Source organism: Apteryx rowi, unplaced genomic scaffold (assembly GCF_003343035.1).
Source record: "Apteryx rowi isolate R43461 unplaced genomic scaffold, aptRow1 scaffold_440, whole genome shotgun sequence".
Classification (NCBI taxonomy): Eukaryota; Metazoa; Chordata; class Aves; order Apterygiformes; family Apterygidae; genus Apteryx; species Apteryx rowi.
In genome coordinates this window covers 568,818-588,135 of record NW_020450695.1, presented here as the reverse complement: position 1 = coordinate 588,135, position 19,318 = coordinate 568,818, and the positions used below count along the sequence as shown (strand labels likewise).

General features: G+C 41.4%; 1 protein-coding gene across 1 annotated transcript in view; it reads right to left on the bottom strand.

Moving 5' to 3' along the window:
- Positions 1-14,091: 14,091 nt before the first annotated feature.
- The window catches only part of LOC112971439 (bone morphogenetic protein 2-like), a 9,083-nt gene continuing 3,856 nt past the window's right edge, over positions 14,092-19,318 (bottom strand). The window contains exons 2-6 of the mRNA XM_026076867.1: positions 19,064-19,305; positions 18,625-18,764; positions 17,111-17,227; positions 15,711-15,912; positions 14,092-14,543 (exon numbers count right to left, since the gene is read on the bottom strand). Of these exons, the coding sequence (XP_025932652.1) occupies positions 14,092-14,543; positions 15,711-15,912; positions 17,111-17,227; positions 18,625-18,764; positions 19,064-19,305 (1,153 nt within the window). The remainder of the gene's footprint in view (positions 14,544-15,710; positions 15,913-17,110; positions 17,228-18,624; positions 18,765-19,063; positions 19,306-19,318) is intronic.

The following is a 19,318-nucleotide window of genomic DNA, read 5'->3' as shown; positions in this document are numbered from 1 at the left end:
GCCGCGCCGCGCCGGGCGAGCCCTGCCTCGCCGCCTGGACCCCGGCGCTGACAAAGCGCCGGCTAATTGCCGCCGGATGGGTTTTGGGGGGCCGCTTTGCACACGTCTTGGCTTTCCAAGCGATCGTACCAAAGCAAAGTTTGATTTTGTTCACAGCGAGGGGTCTCTGGATTTATGCTCGCTTCCCGTCTGCAAATGATATGCGGCGGGACCCTTTGCAATTACTTTTAAAATGCATCCGAGACAGAGGCTCAGCGGAGAGAGATGGCCCTTGCCTCAGCCCGGGTGAAAATTAGACTTTAAAGTACCCAGATGAAATTTTCAAGTCAGGGACGCGGGATTGGATCAAATCACATAAACTGCAAAAAAAGCAAGTATAATGGCGCATAATTGGTTCTGTAATAGCATTACACAAGGATAATAGCCTGTTATGGCCCCCTGCACATTAAGTGCTTCCCTGGCGTAAAGCCTTTATGATATTAAAGGGGGAATATAATGATATTTTGGTTATTAAATGCGTGTAATTAATTTATGCACCACTGAAAATAAAGTTGGTATTATGACCCACTCAAGATGCATCAGAAGATGTAAGTCAGACAACTGTTGATAAGTTCTGGTGTCTATGTTACGTCTAGACTGCTGATTTTATTTTGGAACAATTGCTTCTCCGGCAGACTACACAAATTTAATATTTTATAAACATTGTAATGTTCTGTGCAGGAAGGGCGAGCAAATCTACACAGGCTCTCTTAGATCTGATGGGAGTTTAAAGACATAGCACATTCATACCAGAGCAAAGGAGATGGATACAGACAATACAGGTGCAGCAATAGACAGAGATTTTAAAAAGAGAATGTCTTTAGAAAGTTATTCTGCATATATGATCTCATTAAATAAACACTAATAAGCCTTAGAAATATCACTTGCCCTATCTGCCTTTTACACTAGGAAGGGATGTGGAAATCCCCCTAATGTATACCAAGCTGAAATTATGTTTCAGTCTTATAAAGCATTATTTTAGCAAAGCAAGGCAGAAATTAATTGGATTGGAGAGCCAAATAGAGCTTATCTTATCTTATCTTATCTTTTCACTTACAGTTTTAGCACACTAGTGATTTAGAAGCTGCATTCAAACATGTGCATATATATATATATATGTATAAATATAAACACTTTTAGGAAAATCACCCTTTAACAACAGATCTTATTGACTTACCATCCAGGCAAGTCTCTGAACAGAAAAGTATACTATGAATCGAGCTGGCTTTTACAGCACCATGCAAAACCAATGTTTTGAATCCGATTGTACTCCTTAAAATAGCAGCACAAGCTTTAGGTCAATTAACCTTAAAAAGAAGAAAACACAGAGGTACTATCTGGGTCTTCCCCTGCCAGCCTCTGCATCCAGAGCTATAAAATCTGTGCAGGACCAGCACTGCAGGATCCCTTTGCATAGAGACAGATGTGCCTTTTCCTTTTTCTCTGACGTCGGGCAGAGAGAGAGAGGGAGAGAGAGAGAGGGAGAGCGACTGAGAGTGTTTTATCATAAAACCCCCTAATAAAATAATAATAACTTCATTATGGCGCTCTCAGGCCTTGCTCTAGTCAGGGGGCTGCATTGCTCTTTTGGCTCCAAGACTCACTTTCCCCAGCAGTTTAAAGCCTGCAAGTTCAGCGTATTCCAGGAGGCAAAGAGGGTGAAATGGAGCACGGGGAAGTGCTCCAAGTCGCTGCTTTTTAAATAGAAGCAGAAGGACCCCGAGCCGGGCAAGGCTCAACTTTCTCCCAAGGAGCAGCAGCTGCAAAGCAAGGAGATAACTAAGCAATATATAACCCCCCACCCCTCGCCAGTTCAGTGCCTGTTTAATTTTAATGCACGAAACGCGTAGCTGACATAATTAAAAGTTAACTCACCGCAGTCTTCGGGGCCGTTCTCCGGCGGCCGGAGCCCGGGGGCGGCGGGACCGGCGCGGCGCATTTCAGCACCGCGGAGAGCGCCCGCGGATCGGCGCCCCCGCCCGGCCCGGCCCGCAGCGACCCGGCAATGCCCGACCCGGCAATGCCCGGCCCGACCCGGCAATGCCCGACCCAGCAATGCCCGGCCCGGCAATGCCCGACCCGGCCCGCCACGGCAATGCCCGGCCCGTTCGGGGGTTAGTCCCCTGCCCGCGGGGACGGCTGTTGCCGCGGCTGCTTCTGGGTTTCTCGGTGCCTCTCCCTCGCATAGCTGCTGTCCTGCGAGGCTGGCACCACCGGAAGATAACGCGGAAATCGCTTTGGGCAACCGCTAGCATTTCTGTAGTAGCCCCTCTCATCTAGCTACCAAAGGGCAGCATTAAAAACAACCCAAAGCATGAAATAACGTGCAGAGGTGAGCGACAATATATCATTAAAAAATATATATATAGCAAAGTCCTTAAAGTATCTCTCTCACATACATTCAAACATATTAGTAGTAGTAGTTACTAGGTCTGCAAAGGAAAGTCTAAATAAATATAATTTTGGATAGCATTTCTGCTGCTTGCTGTGTATCTTAAAGCAAAACTGTTTCTGTGCTGCACACACAAACACATCTCTTCTCATTTTTTCCCATAACAAGAAAACTTAGGATTGAACTGATGACCAAAATCACTGAATGGACATTTTCCCTCAGAGCTTTCAGTTCTGAGGGGATTGTCTGCAAAACTCAAGAAACTCTGAATGGCTCAAGTTTGAACAAATGACTCACATGTCTTTTCTTGTCCAAACACTTCCTTTCCCATGATTCCCAATATCTGACCCCTCCCCCCCATACACACACACGCAAAAGACTAGCAGCTAAAAGGTTATTTTACCTTAATTCATGTGCAGTAAAATGTATTTTCCAATTAACCAAATTTGCCGATTTGTCCCGCTTGGACACTCTTATAATTTATAATGTAAAAGTGTTCTTTCTTTATCTAAAGACCAAGGTGACTGCTTTTAATTTTCTGTAACCTCTTTACACTTGATGTTCACCAGACTCATAATGTTAATTGGCTTCATATACGGATCATCAGTTTAATGAAGGAATAAATCCTATGTTGCTTTATGTCCCTCTGTTTTAACAATGATTGCTTTAATGAAGAATGTGACGTGTTTGAAATCAAAGCTGCAGCAGACATTAGAGGGTTTTTTTTTTATTATGACTGAAATGCTTATTTAAGGCTAAAACCATGAGGTTTCTGTATTTCAAAAGCTTGTACTTAAATAATTTCCCATGGAAAATACTGCCACATTCTGCAGCAGAGAACTTTTTATTTCTAACTGTGACCAGGGACTAAGTAACACAGTTTTGTAATATAAACATCCCAATTAAGTTATTAAAATATTTCTGAGCTGAATTTATACCACTGCAGTTTTCATTCAGAGTTTAGGTAAAACTCCTACTGAGTTCAGGCAGACATAACTACCTAAATAAAGATTCTCTGTGGGTAGCAAATACATTTCTTTGTTGTCCTATTGCATTTTCACTGTTCGCATGTAGATGAAGAAAAGGGGGGGGGAGAAAGAATTGTCAGTTCACATATAAAAGCTCTGGATTGCTGTAATCTATTTCTCCCCACGGGGATTTTAAGATTTCGGGAGCAAGGGTAAAATGTAATGAAACATGGGCTCCTAGAGGTAGGTGACTGCAAATCAGAACATCAATTAGGCCAAGCTGGAAAGCAGCAATTAGACCAAACTGTATGTGCCGGTTATACTAGCAGGTTTAAAATGTACAAAGCAAATGCATTCTGATAATTGAACTTTTACGTCTCTGGTCCCACTTACAATGAAAGTAAACCTTTTTTCTTTTCTCTAATGGGGACTGGATATACTGGGTATATTTTTTCTCATTTAAAAACTGCTGTCTGGACTGAAATTACATGATTCTTAGACAAGGTAACAGGCAACATAGAAGAGGAAAGTCTCTAATCAAAGCCTGGGCCTGGGCTGAGCAACCAACACACTTGGCCAGAAGTTTCAAGGCATGGCAGGGGAAAGGCAGGGGAGGGGAAGAAGGATATTAGCTTAAATTGCATACCACTGAAAAGTCCTTCAGTGTGCCAGGCCTGACCCCATGACCTCTTAGGTCTGTGTCCCTGTAAGTTTTATAGTTGCTCAACCCAGGCCACATCAAGTTTAAACTAAACACACACACACACACACAAAGATAGAACTTACTCAGCAATCTCATGTAGTTATGTTGCCTGTGAGTGCTGTGTGTTTCCTTTCAGAGTCAGTCAGGCCTATACTCCTATGGCCTGAACTGTATGAATATGCAGAAGATAGCCCATAAACCATACTTCACCCTTCCTCTCTATGTAGAACAAGAAGATATTCTGTGGCATCTTTAGTGGTGCAGAGGATTAGTCTGCCAGGAAGCTTTATTCAATACCAACAGTTCTCTGCCTGGAGCTATGCCTTTACCAAACACATGCCTGGTCCCTTTGTTGCTTACCATTTGGAGTGATTCAGAGAGTGCAGACTGGGGGTACATCAGGATTTGCTGGGACAAATCAGCACTGTTTTTCAGCAGGAATATTGGGGTTTTCTAGTGAAGATGTCATATAAAGATATTTCTTCTTAGAAGTGCCCTTTGCCTCTGAAATGAGTCTCCTAACCAAGATTTGTGAGAAAGACTTTCATGGGAGCAGCTGTAAGAGTGAGGCAAAGTAGTAGCATTATTTGAAGTAGGAAAATGAGGTTAAGAAAGACTAAATTTCCTCAGGTTTTTCACACTGGACAACTACTGCAGAAGACAGCAATGGATTTAGAGCATTTAAGTTAATATCTTAACCACCTGACCTTTCCTTTGGAGACTAATTTTTGCTAGAAGCTGTTGGTCCGGCTTCCTGGAATCCAATGTTTTTTGAAATCTAATAGATTTTACAAAAATGTGGATGATATATTTATTGACACTATTTGCTCTAGTCAAAGACAAAAAAGACAATTTGCCCAAAAAGGTATGCAGAGCTACAAGAAGCTTGAGAGCACAGTAGCTCAAAGTTAAAAATGGAAAGACACTTGATATCTCAGATTTAGGTTTGCACTCTCTTTGGGTGGTCCTTATTTCACCATGGCCATATCACTTTATTTGGAATTTTTCAGATGCTTGAAGTCTGCAGGATCTGGCCCTTGAAATTTACATCAGCTGTACTGTTGTACATTCTTTCAAAGCACCAATATTTGGGAAAAATAATCTAATATTCTCAAATATAGCTGATCAGTGTTAGGTTCTAGATCCATATAAAGCCCCTAAAATAATGACCACTTTTCAAAAATACTGACTATTATGAAGAGACTACCTGGGTTATTCCAGATACTCTGAAAAGAGCTCATGTTTTCCAGAGTCATCATCTCTTGACTTCTCCAAGACTTCTTGTGTGAACAAGATAAGGGGCAATAGGCTTTCTAGCAGAATAAACCTGTCTCATGTCTTTAGCTGGGTACAGTGATGGTCCAGCACCATGTTTATGCTAGTTGGATGGGCATTTTTATGCTGTCATGGCCTTGTTCTTGGCCAAGTGAGATATAGCCACATCTTTGTCTTACTATCAACAATGTAATTCCTTGTGCTAATTCTGTGAAATAGCACAAACAAGGATAAAACCATGCTTTCCCCCTCTTTTTTTCCTTCTTCTCATGGTGGATGGATGACAGCTTAAATGAAACTGTGGCTAAAGTTCAAGTCAAGTTCATTCCTGCCCTACTTCTTCACATTTGATCTATGAAAAACTAGAACTAGACTTTTCTCCATTCAAATCCCTCTAGAGGTGTTTCCAAAGATCTGGATGCTCTGGACCAGAGCATTTCTAATGAAAGACATTACTGAAACACCACTGATAATGGTATTCACGGATGTTCAGAGATTTGTTGATTCAGAGAATGAGATGGAACCATTTAAACAAGCTGAATATTACATGAATGAAGGGAAGGAGGAAATCATAACACATTCTTTGGACTTAAGAACAAGGCAATGAAGGTCCATGCAAAATTTAGAGGCAGGGTCCTAAAGCATTCTAAAAAATAAGTCAATTGAGAGACCATCCATGCAGCCTTTCAGCCTTCACTTCCAGCTTCATGAATCTTATCTTTCCCAACATATTTTCTTGAACCAGGACCACAAAGACCGTCCCCCTTCCTGTGTCCTCTCCCTCATTTTCTTACCTTAAAATACTGGTCCAATCTCTGTTTCATGTACTTTGGAGTATTTGGTGAGATAAATCTGGAAGTTTTGAGACAGGGCCTTACAAAGGAACAGGTTATCACATATTACGGTACTTGCAAGGTCACTTATCTATCAACAGAAGGGACATAAACTACCTTGTGAGCATATGTATATATAGGGAGAGTCAGAGCAAGAGTTACCATGAAGTGCATTGCTCATGATAGGATGTAGTGAAGAAGCAGATGTTAGGTGGCCTTGAGGAGCACAGGGCTCTCACCAGCTGATGGACTTCTTGTGCCTATTGGCCTTGTTCAAGGAGCAAGTGGTATTCATGAGCTGTCCTCCAATAAATGACAGAAGTGGAATGGCCATGGTCATGCTGTTAATTCATTTATGCTGGATGGGAGCAGAGAACCCTGCTGGCACTCTCTGGGGTATATTTAGGGTTTGTAATGTTCAAACTCTTTTTTTTTTTTTAATCAAGACATATTTTCTCAGCCTGACTTTGGGCAAGTTACGCTTACACTTTCAAAATTTATGTTCACATTTTATATGTACATTTGAGTTGTAATCACAAATCTCAGAACACATCTCTTGCAGTCCAAAATGAAAAGGAAGTTGTTCTGAATATTTTAATTACCTTGTTTTTAAACAGAAAATGTTGAACTGTGAACACTGAAGCTGTTCACTGGAAAAGCATCTATTTTCATAAGATTTCCCTTTTGAAATTTTGGGGGAAAAATAGAAGTTTTGAAAATGACAAAATGCTCTTGTAAAGAAAAAAGCCCTAAAATTATTTCTATTTACAAATGTAAAATTAATGTTGCTAAAATCAGATTAAAGGATTGTGGAACTACAAAATATTTCAATCTATAAAGTTTTCCTTACAGCTTTTTGGCATACAAGAATTTTGAAATTTGATTTGAGTGCTTGATCCTGCTTTGATGCTTTGATTCTCACAGAATAAGGAAAAAACATTTCCTGCCAATCCTGCCCAGTATCAAAGTAACTGAAGAGCCTGCCACAGGAAGGCTCAGCCTGAAGTTAAGCGGGGATTGAATTGCCATCTGTCCTCCGCTATCTAAAGAGAGGCTAGAGAGAAGATGAAGCCAGACTCTTTGCAGATGTGCACAGTGAAAGGATGACAGGCACCAGGCCCAAGCTGCAGTGAAGGAAATTCTGATTAGACATATGGAAAGAAATTTTCGCACTGGGAGTGGGTGAGCACTGTAATAGGGGCCCACAGAGGTTGTTGGAGCTCTACCCTTGGAGATTCATAATTCAGCTGCTCAGGTCCCTGAGCACGACTTTGAAATCAACCCTGCTTTCAGCAGAAAGTTGGATTAGATGATCTCCAGAGGTCCTTTCCAACCTAAATTTTTCTGTGAATTTATTCTTGAGTAGTTTTTGATAAATCAAGCATACGTGTATTTTATGAATGTCAAACTAAATCAGTTCTTCCGTTCCCCAGACCTGCTGCATAATCCTGTTCTTTTTGTGATATTTAAAACAAAACTTTCAATAAATAAATGGAAACAATTTCCAGAGATGTATTGGCTTATTTAGTTAGTTTAGATATAAAGAATGGAGTATCTAATATGCTCAAGGCATTATTTTTTTAAACAGAGATGATGCCTTAGAAGATGCCTGCCCTCTTCTGTCCAGAAACCAGGGTTTTAATGCCTATCCCTCCATTCTTTTTCTCACATCATCAACTGTTCTAATACTGATTTTGTTCTGCTGAATTCCCACACCTTTCACTGATAGCTTGGGTCTAGCAGTAAAATGGGAATCTCAAAGATGGCAATGGAGACCTAGAATTCATTGCTTATTATGAAAATTTTGATCTTTTGTTCTCAGTAGCTCTTTGGCCTGTAGGTCTTTCTGCAATAGTTGTGTGGGCACTAAAGTAATTTTTATTTCAAATTTGAATTTGTGTCTTTGTTCTGAAGCTTTTCCTGTCAGGAAAGCTGGACCAAGGCTGAGTGCGATTTAAATCTGGGGAATTTTAGATATGTTTTTGGAAATTATATTGATTTTTTTGTCTATGGCTTTTGAGGACATGGTTCCATGACTATCAACACTGGTTTAGCAAATTCAGTAGCAAATTTGTTGTGGACTAGGTATGGGCAAAGAATTTTACTTCTTTCAGCCTAGCGGAACCACAAAGTACAGAGTTTATATTGACTTTTAAGTTTATATACTGTTTTTATGCTGCCTGACAATTCTAACCGATAGTTCGAAGTTAAAAAACAAGATTTTTTGAGCAGTTCTGAACCAGTAGATTGGGATTTATGCCATAACAGTGCTTTATGTTATGAAGCCATGGCACTTTTTGATCCTAAAATTGGATTTGCAGTATCATCAAATCATGGTTTCAGTTAAATGTCAATCACTTTTCGGTAACAAGCAATTTTCCTACTTGCAGGCAGAACTTACAGCTCTTGTTTTTCACACAAAAAACACAGACTGTGATCTAGCTCTGAATTAGAGCAGTTAGTATCTGCATGAATCTATGCTGGCACATATCCCTGTAACAACAGAAATTTAGCAGACCCTCTTATTCTGTGAATGGCTTCTAGCAATAAACCCGGGAGGAAGAAAGAAAACATTTAATAAGCTGCTTTAAGGCACAATTGTCTCATTCACCAAAGGTCAGTTCACACCTGCTAACTACTCTCCCTGGAGGTGAGCTACCTCAACACCAGCAGGGGACAAACGGCCTAGGCGTGACATATTTTTGTCCAAAGCCATTGAAATGCATCCCCTGGATGTGGCAATGTTCTCAAATTAGCCCTGAGTGCTCCACCTCAGTTATGGGTGAGTGGCACCATCCTTTGGGAAGCAGTTTAGGATGAACCAGGAGGGAGGGTGCCTCTGTATGAACATGAATGCACGTGCCTATGAGTGTACGTAAGAAAGAACAACATGCAAAACATTTATGTGTACATATTTGCAAATGGGTGCATGCGTGACCTTAAAGGATCTGGAGCTCAGCTGGACACGAACTGGAGAGTTCAATGTCTGTAAGAAGGCCCTTAGACATATGATAGACACTCAGCTTCTCTCCTCCTTTCAGGAGACAAAGCTCCAGGGCTATGAACCAAATACTACCCTCTGCAGATCCTTCAAGTAAATCACACACATGCCACTTTTCCTGCAAGGAACGTAAGGCCATAACCATAATAACTACCCCAGTCAGTTTGGAAACAACTCAGACCCTTCCTGACTGGATGCTCCATGCTGAATATCATTTTCAAGGTCCACAGAGTAGAGAGAATAGAGCATAGGCCTGTCAGCTGGTTACAGCACTGCATGTGCTCCAGCTTCCTCAAGCAGCAGGTTTAAGTTAGCCTCCTCCTCACAAAGGAAACCACCCCAACCGGTTACACCAGGCCAATCCCTTCTGCCTTAGCAGCCACCAGGACATCCCCAGCATATCTCTCCCCACTCTTCAGTGCCAGCAAGCACATTCCCATTATCTGCATCACAAGGAGCACCACAAAAATCCCTTAAAACCAATACCTCTACAAGCAGGAGACCTATGGAAGTCTGCTCTCTTGTGGATTTGTGCCCCTTTTGCCATTAGCTTTCCCTCACAACATACCCAGGTCCCACCTACATCCCACTGCAGTGCTGCCTTGGCCTATAGGTTTTGTGCTCTCCTCACCCCAAGCATTAATTAGTATCATCACTCACACCTGACATACCTGGGTCTCTTTACTTCCAAACCTGGGCCAACATCTGTACTATGGGATAGGGCATAGCCCTATAGCTTTACCATAGGGCTGGATTCTCTTGCAAGGCACTGACTGAGTCTTTCTGCCTCTGAAAGCCTGCTTTCCATGAGCCTGTAGGAGTAAAGGGCAAGTTGTGTGATTTACCAGAGGAAAATAACAGATGTCACACTGATCCCGTGCAGTGGAGATAATGCAAAGACTCATGGTCTGGGAGAGACCCAGCCAGCAACCCCGCGTGCGCAGCTGAACGCATGCAGATCCACCAGCGTGAACGGGTACTAGGGCATGCTGCTCCCAGCCATGACTTTCATATAGGGATCTCCTCTGTTTACCTCTGAATTTCAGTCTCTTGGATGTAGATAGCTCATAGGGGTACCCTGTATGTGAGCTCTGCAGTCACTCCCTTTTGTTTCCGCTATTTACAGGGTGAGCTCTTCAGGGTTAGGTGTGTCCTTAATTGGTATCTGCACAGCATCTATCCCAAAGGGGTTTTGCTATTGCTCTCACTTTCTCTTGTTGCTGTTGTGATTAAAAAGGAATAATAATGGATAACCTGACTGCATTACTGGTTCTTTTCCAGACTGTCCATTCTGGAGACTCAGTCTATTCCCTCCAAAACCCTAGCTGCTGCTTTTTGTATGCCATCTAAACATATGGTGCTGTGATTAAACCAAGGCTCCAAAGTGCAGTATTTCTTATTTTGGTGTTCTTATTCATTCCAGTTAAATAATAGCAAGAAAATGTACTTTTATCCAAAAAAAAAAAAACAGGGCCTGACTTGTGCTTAATTGTTATTCTAATTACAAGTCCTGGTGTAGTGTAAATTTTTTCCCTTGGCATTATTATGAACCTCATTTCCTTACAAAGTCCAGGATAAACAATTCCAATATATTTTGTTTTAATTATCAGGGTTTAATGGGGCATAATGAGACTATGTTGAGTGGTGCAGAAAAAAATAATAATTTAATGTGTGCAAAACTACTGAGAGCTTCTAGCTTGACTGTGCATATTTCACCTATTGTGGTGCAGCACTGTTAGCTAATATTCAATGTGCCCATCATTTATTTATTAATTATACCTGCTTTTCAATGGAAAAATCTGCCTTTTTTTTCTGGCATCTGAAACAGGAAGAAACCCATTAAGATAGCCTGAAAAAAAATAGGTAATTCTCTGAGTTGGGCAGTGAAGGATGTAGCAGATACGCTACTGATGGTGCTAGAAGAAGCATTTGTCGTGTTACAGACATAAAACTGGAGTGCGCTGGATGCAGAAGCTGTATCAGCCAGTACGTTCCAAACACAGTCCTTCTCCCAGCATTACTTCACAGTGAAAACTTTTGGCTTCATTTCGAAGGATCTCTACTAAAACAAGCATAGATAACATCAGTCGAAGTCACCTTCCAGAAATGACCTTGCCTGGACTTTCACTATAGACACATTTTCCCAGTGCCAAGCTATGGTTTCTACAGACTTAAAATGCCACAGACACTTTTGCAGTAAAAGGGAAATACAGCAAAACAGCAACCTGGGAAATAAATCAGTAAGGCGAGATTATGACCCTTTACTCTTTCCAAGTCCCTTTGCCACTAGCACTGAATCCAATGGCTGGGAGTGGCTAATGGCCCCATTAACCCAAGTAGTTAGCACTACCCAGCTACTAGGCTTGTATTTCACCTTACTAAGGTGACCATATATTGTCTTTTTTTTTTAGTTCTACCCAGAAATTTTACCCAGGCAAAGATTTTGGCCATTTGCCTGGGAATCCTGAATACCAGGCAGTGTGGTCAGCATGGAAATGATGTTTTTTTTCTGCAGAAAGGATGAATGCTTTGGTCCTCTCATACTGGGCACATACAGCAGGTCTGAAACTTTCAGATGTACTGCACTCTCTGTTCCTGTCCAGTACAGCTCACACACCCACAGGTGTACCAGCAGTCTGTTGGATGGAAATACAGAAGCCCTATCATGCAGTTTGATTTTTCTGGCTTGGAGGAATCAAGATTTTTATCCCTAACAGATACAAGGTTTCTGAATGCTCCACTGTCTCTTCTAACCTGGACTGAGCAGAGAGTCCTTTGCCTTAACTGCTGCTCCCAATACCTTCAACCTGAGCAATTTCAGTCCTACTCTTTGTCATTGTCAGGTCTGTTCTGACATTGCAGTGTCTAATCTCTGCTGACTACTTAAAACAGCCTTTGTCACCTTTCAGAGAAGAAACTATGTGGGAGAAACCCTTTATCTCCACATTCACCCATGCACATTTGCACAGCGTCCTTTCTAATTCTTGTCTTGCTCAGGCTCCTCCACCCCACACTGTTCCAGGCTGTATGTCCAAGTAAGTACGTCTGGCCTACACATACAGGACACAGTTTTCTCATCCACATATTATCACGCGTGAATAACAGCATTTCTTTTGTTCTTGCTTTCTAACTTACTGCAATTTTAATGAAAGCATTCCAAGATATCACAATATGTGTGCAAATAAGGCCTTAAACACCAAGAAAAGGGAAAGCATCTCAGGGATGTGAAATTCATAAACACCAAATGTGTCCAACTCTAAAGGGCTTAATCTCCATGCCTCGTTCACCTGAGAGTTACAAGAAGCTTCAATGTGAGTTTTGCCTCAGGAATAATTACTGGATCCTGCCTGAAGGGAAGCTTATTTTACTTATCCATTATATTCTGACATGGAGGCAGAAGGTTTGATTCAATGCTCATTGAAGCCATTGGGAATGACCTCTCCTCCAGAAAGAATTTGATCCACAACTTTAGCAAGAAGGTTCAAATACAGCGTGACAAAACAGACCAATGTTACATTATATACTTTTATTTGAAAATTAATTTTATATAACAGATTAAGTTAATATACTCCAAATATTTGGGTTTTAAATAAAAATAAATTTATTACAGGAATTGGTATTTACAGAAAAACATTTACATAAATATTTTTCTGGTCCTTTTTTCATCTCACTGTAGTAAAAAATTCTCCATAAAGTTTCTACCCATGGGAGGTGTCACATTCTGTCAGGTGTCAGCCTCCTTCAATGAGTAATGGAGGCAAGAAACCTAACTGGGCTTAAGTTACAACTCAGTCATTTGACTGAGGAACTGCTATGGTCTGATTACCTGCATTAAAATGTAACAAGACATGAAGACCTCAGGGGTCCCCTTCCATGCCTGTGTCCTATGTGCCACGGAAAAATGAAAGGGAAGTATCAGTGAGCATCTCCCATCAAACTTTCCTTAGATACAGGACCAGGGCAGCATCCAACATGTTCTCACAGACCTCCAAAGTTTGCTCTTTTTCTTCCTTCCTCCTATACTATACAGGTTCCTAGCCAAGCTGAGGATCCCACTGTACAGCCACTGTACAAACACACACTGAAAGACAGACTGTTTCCCCACAGACAGCTGAACAGCCACAGCAGAGCATGGTGGAAGAAAATGAATATAAAGAGGGGGACTGGCTGGCCCTTCACCGTACAGAAGAGCAATCCCAAGGTCAGGTTTCCTAATTCCCAGATAGCTACTAGCTGTGTGTTCCTTTGGATTTCTTGGTGGCCAGCAAGTCCCAGAGGACTTATTTCTTGCAAGTCCCTCTGCATTCAGTAGGACTGCAGATAGAAAAGTGGGGTGAAGTGCATTTCTGGCAAATGCATGAATTGCAGATGGAAGAGGCCTCTGATGAGAGCTCTGAGCAAACACGCATTCTCAAAGCTCTGTGTAAGAGTGTACAACCTCACTGGATCATGCCGCCAAAGCTGAATAACGTTCTGTTACTGAGGGACCTGCATCCCTGTCTTGGTCTGAGGCAGGAGGAGCCTGTTGAGATGCCTCAATATACTAAACAGGATCTTAATTTGGATGTTCACTTAATGTGTTTGGATTCTTTTATATATCAAGTTCCAGTTTCTCATGGCTTCCCCTGGCTCTTAGGCAGTCAAACTGCTTTCCATGCAGGTCAGCACACCCACTAGAAGCTCTTTGAAAGCCAGCCTTACACTTCTTTCCACATGGCCACGGTGGGGGTAGAAGGATTTGAAGCACAGCTGAGCTTCTGGTTCTCCTGCCCCATAATTTGAAATGCCATTTCCCTCAATATCTTCAGCAGCAAATGGGGTACTGAATCCAGGTACATGTCAAATGTAGACAAAGAAAAAAAAAAAAGAGAGAGGCCCTGTTAATGACATCCACACCTTGTTGCCACCATGTCTTTATAATTTTTAAGAACCACATTCTCTTTGTCATCAAAGTAGAGAAGATTGAGGGACTTCAATTCATCTGGCACACAGCACGGTGTGCTAATATCTTGAGACAACTTAAGTGTATGGACTATGGACTGGACAGTGGCATGGTTGGTTGCATTTTGACTTTCCCCTAAGGGGAACAGACAGGTTCCTCTGCAATAAAATGCATTGTATCCACTTGGGTAAATGATCCATCCTGACCAGCCAATAGCACGGAAGTCAACGTAGAGTTCCCTTCGGTGACAAGCCGTTACCTGGCTTTTGGTGGAAGGCAAGGCAGCAGCCCGAGGTCTCCTGCTCATGCTTGCATTGCTGTTTTCATTGACATGAGTTTGGCGAGGCACATGTAACAAAGCGTTATTTCTGGCAGGGTTCAGCTCTGTTTCTGAAAGGGAGTTGTACGTTAACCTTTCTCAAAAGAAATCCATTTCTTTTCTAAGCACAGTGAATTAACTGTTCTACAAGAAAGTCTATCTCATGAATTTACATCAAAATCTTCAGAATGGATTCTAAAACGACAAACTATGAAAGTGCTGAAAGGTGTGTGTATTCCATTACCATTTCAGCTGTATTTCACAAACCGCCCATCTTCCCCAAAAGGGAACCCCCCTTTTGTGGCCTGAAAAGCCACAGCTCAGCAGAAACATAAAGCAAAAATCCCAGCATAGTATCTCACACAAAACTTGCTACTGATTAAATCAGGATCTAGGATTTCACTATAATAATTTTCATTTGAAAACAAAACTCAACAGGTCAGCCTCATTTTTTTAATCAATTTCACCATCTGGCTCTTAATATCCATGCAAGTCTTAACTAGTTTCTTCCTAATATGCAAATGCAATCATTTGCTCCTCCCTCCCTCCCAAAATCTCCAGACATGAAACAGAATCATTTTTGCCCCTCCTCCTAGCTCTTCCCCTTTACATGTATCAGGCTGTAAAATTCAGCCTTATTTGGTTTTATTGGGATACCAGTGGGAGCAGTAAGAGACTGTTCTGTAATTTAAGGATGAGGGTGTTGTCTTTGATGAAAACAGCCTTTAGTAACAATACTAATTAGTCACTGAAGTTAAATAGGTGCTTAAAAACCAAGCCAAGGACAGAGAGGTTTAAGCTGCTTATCTAACAACCCCTTCCACTCTTGAAAACCGCACTTAATAACTCTACTTTCAGTCGCATTACCAGCATTTTCACAAAGTTTTCCAGGTCACTGAGGTTTCTAGCCTAAACTGAATCTACAATTTTTAGCACAACAAATATACGTATATATGTATAAATTCCTGTCCTTTTACAAGCAAAATAAATCAAACTCAACTTTGAATATTCCCTGCAAATACCTTTTTTTTTTTTTGAGGGTAGAGATGACTTAAAGGTCTTGAGTAACCTGCTAGTAAGAACTGTATCAAAGCAAACTCTGGTCAGTCATAAAACTGGACAGGGATTCAACACTGCAAGTAAATACTGAGATGAGGTATATATCAAGTAGCAGAAGGTAACAGAAGATGAATAGGAATTTCATATTCTAAAACAGAGCTGCTGTTCTGTGAACCTACTTGTGGAAGAGGGTACAAAGCTGGAAGACCTCCGTTTGTGGCTGTTTGTGAAGAGGACAAGGAGAGCATTTCTACTCTCCTGCAGAGATCCCTGGCTCTTAGCAAACTTCACCAGGTTGTGCTCAATTCTGTTGTTGAATACATGTGTTGTAGTTATCAAAAAGCCATGGTTGGAGCTGCTGTTTCCAACCCATTTGGAAACCTGGTAATGAAAAGGAGATGAGAAAATATTGTTTCAATAATCCCATTACAGCATTAGGATTAAGCAATGTTCATATTGAGAAAAGGGAACAGGCTATGACAGTGTAAGAACATACATATATTATCACAGAAGTGAGGTGGCGGTACAGTTAAGACTGAATTGAGTTTAGTGTTTAAGCCAATAATTCAACATTTAAAAATACAAAATACAGTATATATCCCCAAAATTATATTTACAGGAAAATAATTAATTTTCTGATAATTTCTAGTGAATAGATGAGTCTAGGAGTTAAAAAATTAACATTAAAATTGAATCTTTCCCAGTTTTAGCCAGAACTTTATTTTCCCTAGTAATCTTAGTTACAGGATAACATGAACTCTCCAGATTTTCCATAGCACCAAAACTCATTTAAATCTCACACATACATGGCATTTGAAGAAATTAGCTTGCAATCAAGCAAATTTACTTTATCTAATTGTTATAACTGCAAGCTAATAGATAAAGCCAGGTCATTCTCAAGCAAGGCTACTGTGACCTAAGATGCAACTCTGCCATCAGCCAAGCACTCTGTTGAATCTGATCTTAAAGCTTGAACAATTAAAAACACTATCAGAGATTATATATTTAAACCCGAGACTTTTTTTTTTAAACTCTGTTTATTTGCTATTAAAAGGAATTCAGATACTGATAGTTTAAGGATATCTACAAGACAAATCTTTAAACTAAAAAATTAGGAATTTTACAGCTGAAGTTAAAATGAAAAACAATCCAAACATGATAAATTCCAGAAACACAATGTTAAAGCACCAAAACAACCACACATCTGCTCTGTAGTAATACCATGAGGATAAGAAAGAAAAACTAAAACCTACTCTTGTCCCACAAACAATGTCATCTACTTTGGCAGCATCAGCACTAACATGTTTTAATCACAGTGACATGTTTGGCCTCATGTCCCTGTTGACTGGGTTTTGGTTACTCGATTCTCATCATGTCTGTGCTGCCAACAACAAATAAACATTTCTCCTTTAATTTAGGTAGCACCACGTGTACCTCTGAGTGTAGAAGGAAAGTTTATCTCTTTGCTGCTGCCCTGGAGCTTGGCTTGACCCAGCATAAAGGCAACGTTGGAGTTGCGACCTGACCATTCTCATAACAGATTTTGAATTAAAAATGAAAGTCGAATTTCTCTGCTTACTGTCTGTGTGACATTGAACACCTCCCAGCCCTCCGTGTACAAGGACAATAATCTTGATGAGATGAGCTGTTTTTTCTGTGGCTTACTTCCACTCTCCAAGAGTTCATACACTTCCACCTTGAAAAGAGCAATACAACAAAACTGGATGAAAATAATTGTTGTTTTTTTTTCAGCAAAAAGATGAGAATCGAGATTATATTCATTTCTGCCACATCACAGCTGGATAGCTATTCTGGGGTCCCAAACTAGGCAAAAAGCTGCTTTTAGCCAGCTTAACAGGAAAGTAAGTACAGGTACATACATCTATTGTTAGATGTGTTCAGAGGTAGGATACTAGACCATTTAAACATACGGTCTCACTCTGAATGAGTACTTGTTTGCTACTATATTATATGTATTTACCTTTAATCAGCAGCCAATTTTACTACTAACTAAGTGTTAAGCGAGCACCACAAGCACAAGGAAAACTACCCCTGCCCTCTACCCATCCTGGGGGGTGACACAAGCATTTGTGTGACAGAGTGGTGAACTGCACCAGAAAACAGATCCAAGTAGAAACTTTTTTTTCTTTCTTTCTTTCTTTCTTGCAGGTTAGTTTTCATGTGAATTAGGGAACTTTTGTGGCTACTCAAATGCTTGTGCTACATGGAAGGAACACTGCAGGGTGGGATCAAGACAAGACACTGAGGGGTGGGGAAGGAAGAAGTATTTGCTTACTTTGATGGCTTTTATTGTTTGTGGAATTACAGCCTAACAAATCAGAGCGTATTTATTTTCAGATCATAATGAAAACATGAAATACGCAGCATAGCATTTGTAGTTGCACATAATCCCCAAGCATTAAGAAAATAGTATCAAAAAGAAGTATATAAAGCACATATAAAAATATCCTGACCATCCTTTTCTCTTTTGAATATATGATGCTATCTAAATCTCCTGTTACTCTGTGCCTGTGTCCTCAAGTTTGCAAAAAGTCTGACCCCAGCTTTTGGAACAGATGAACTGAACTCCAGAGTACTCATCCACCCTATTTTCCTATGAATCCCTGTTATGATGATTTTATCTATCTATTTATCTATCTATCTATATCTATATATCTATCTGAGTGGTGCAAGCAGACAAATTTGAATCTGGGTTTCAAAATATCTCAATACTCTGAAACGTATGGCTACGGTCTGAACTAATTTTTAAGCAAAAATGCCCTGTCAGTTTTACCAAGATAAAACTGTAGATTGTGCGATGACTTTGGTATGTTTAGGGATAGCTTACCACCAGATAGTGAAAAGGACAGCATACTGCCTAACCCAAAACCTTGCATGCACTTCTTTGCATGCTGGAGGCAAAGAAAGAAACTGCCTTCTACTTTGAGGATGATAAACAAGCAAACAAAAGTAAAACAGGTTTATCTGGTAAATGGTCACACTTGCCACTTCGCTCCTTCTCATTTTCTTTCAGTATTATTAACAATAAAAGCACAAGCGAATACTTAATTGACAGATTATTTCCCCACTTACTTTGCAAAAGTGTGGCAAATCAGATCTCCTAGCCATGGCTTTCTTCTTCAGCTTGAAAACTCTGAACTCGGCTTTCAGCATCTGTTCGCCTTTCTCAATCGCGCTGATGTCGAAGTAGAAGTGATACTGATCTACGTGAACTGGGAACAGAACATGCTTCAGGAACAGTTTAAGCTCTCAAAAGATAAAATACACCATTATGTTTTCCGTAGTGGTAGTCAGATCTGTTCAAAAGTGTGTTAAAACTGGTAACAGCGGACCCGAGGTGGAAAGTAAAAACGGCTCCCCGCAGCACGCCCAAATAAATCCCTAAGCAAGCGGCATGGAGGCACGTCCCCGCGTGGGAAACGTGAAAACCCTGCTGCGGGAAGAGGGAAACGGCTCCTTCGCGGCTGCCCGGCCCCGCGGCCGCCTCGCCCCGGCCCCGGCCCCGGCTCACCTCGGTCCTCGAAGCTCCGCACCACGTTGCCCTGCAGCAGGCCGGGGGCCCGGGTGATGCCGTTGGCGTCCGCCACCTTGTTGAAGAGGTCCACCATGAACTGGGGCGGCTTCTTGCGGGGCAGCACGTCGGGCGGCAGCTCCTCGATGTCGAAGACCTCCCGCAGCCGCTGCAGGGCGGCCGCCAGCACCTCCTCCCGCGGCCCGGGGGCCAGCGGCAGCCCCGCCGCCGCCGGGGGCCGGCTCAGCAGCCAGG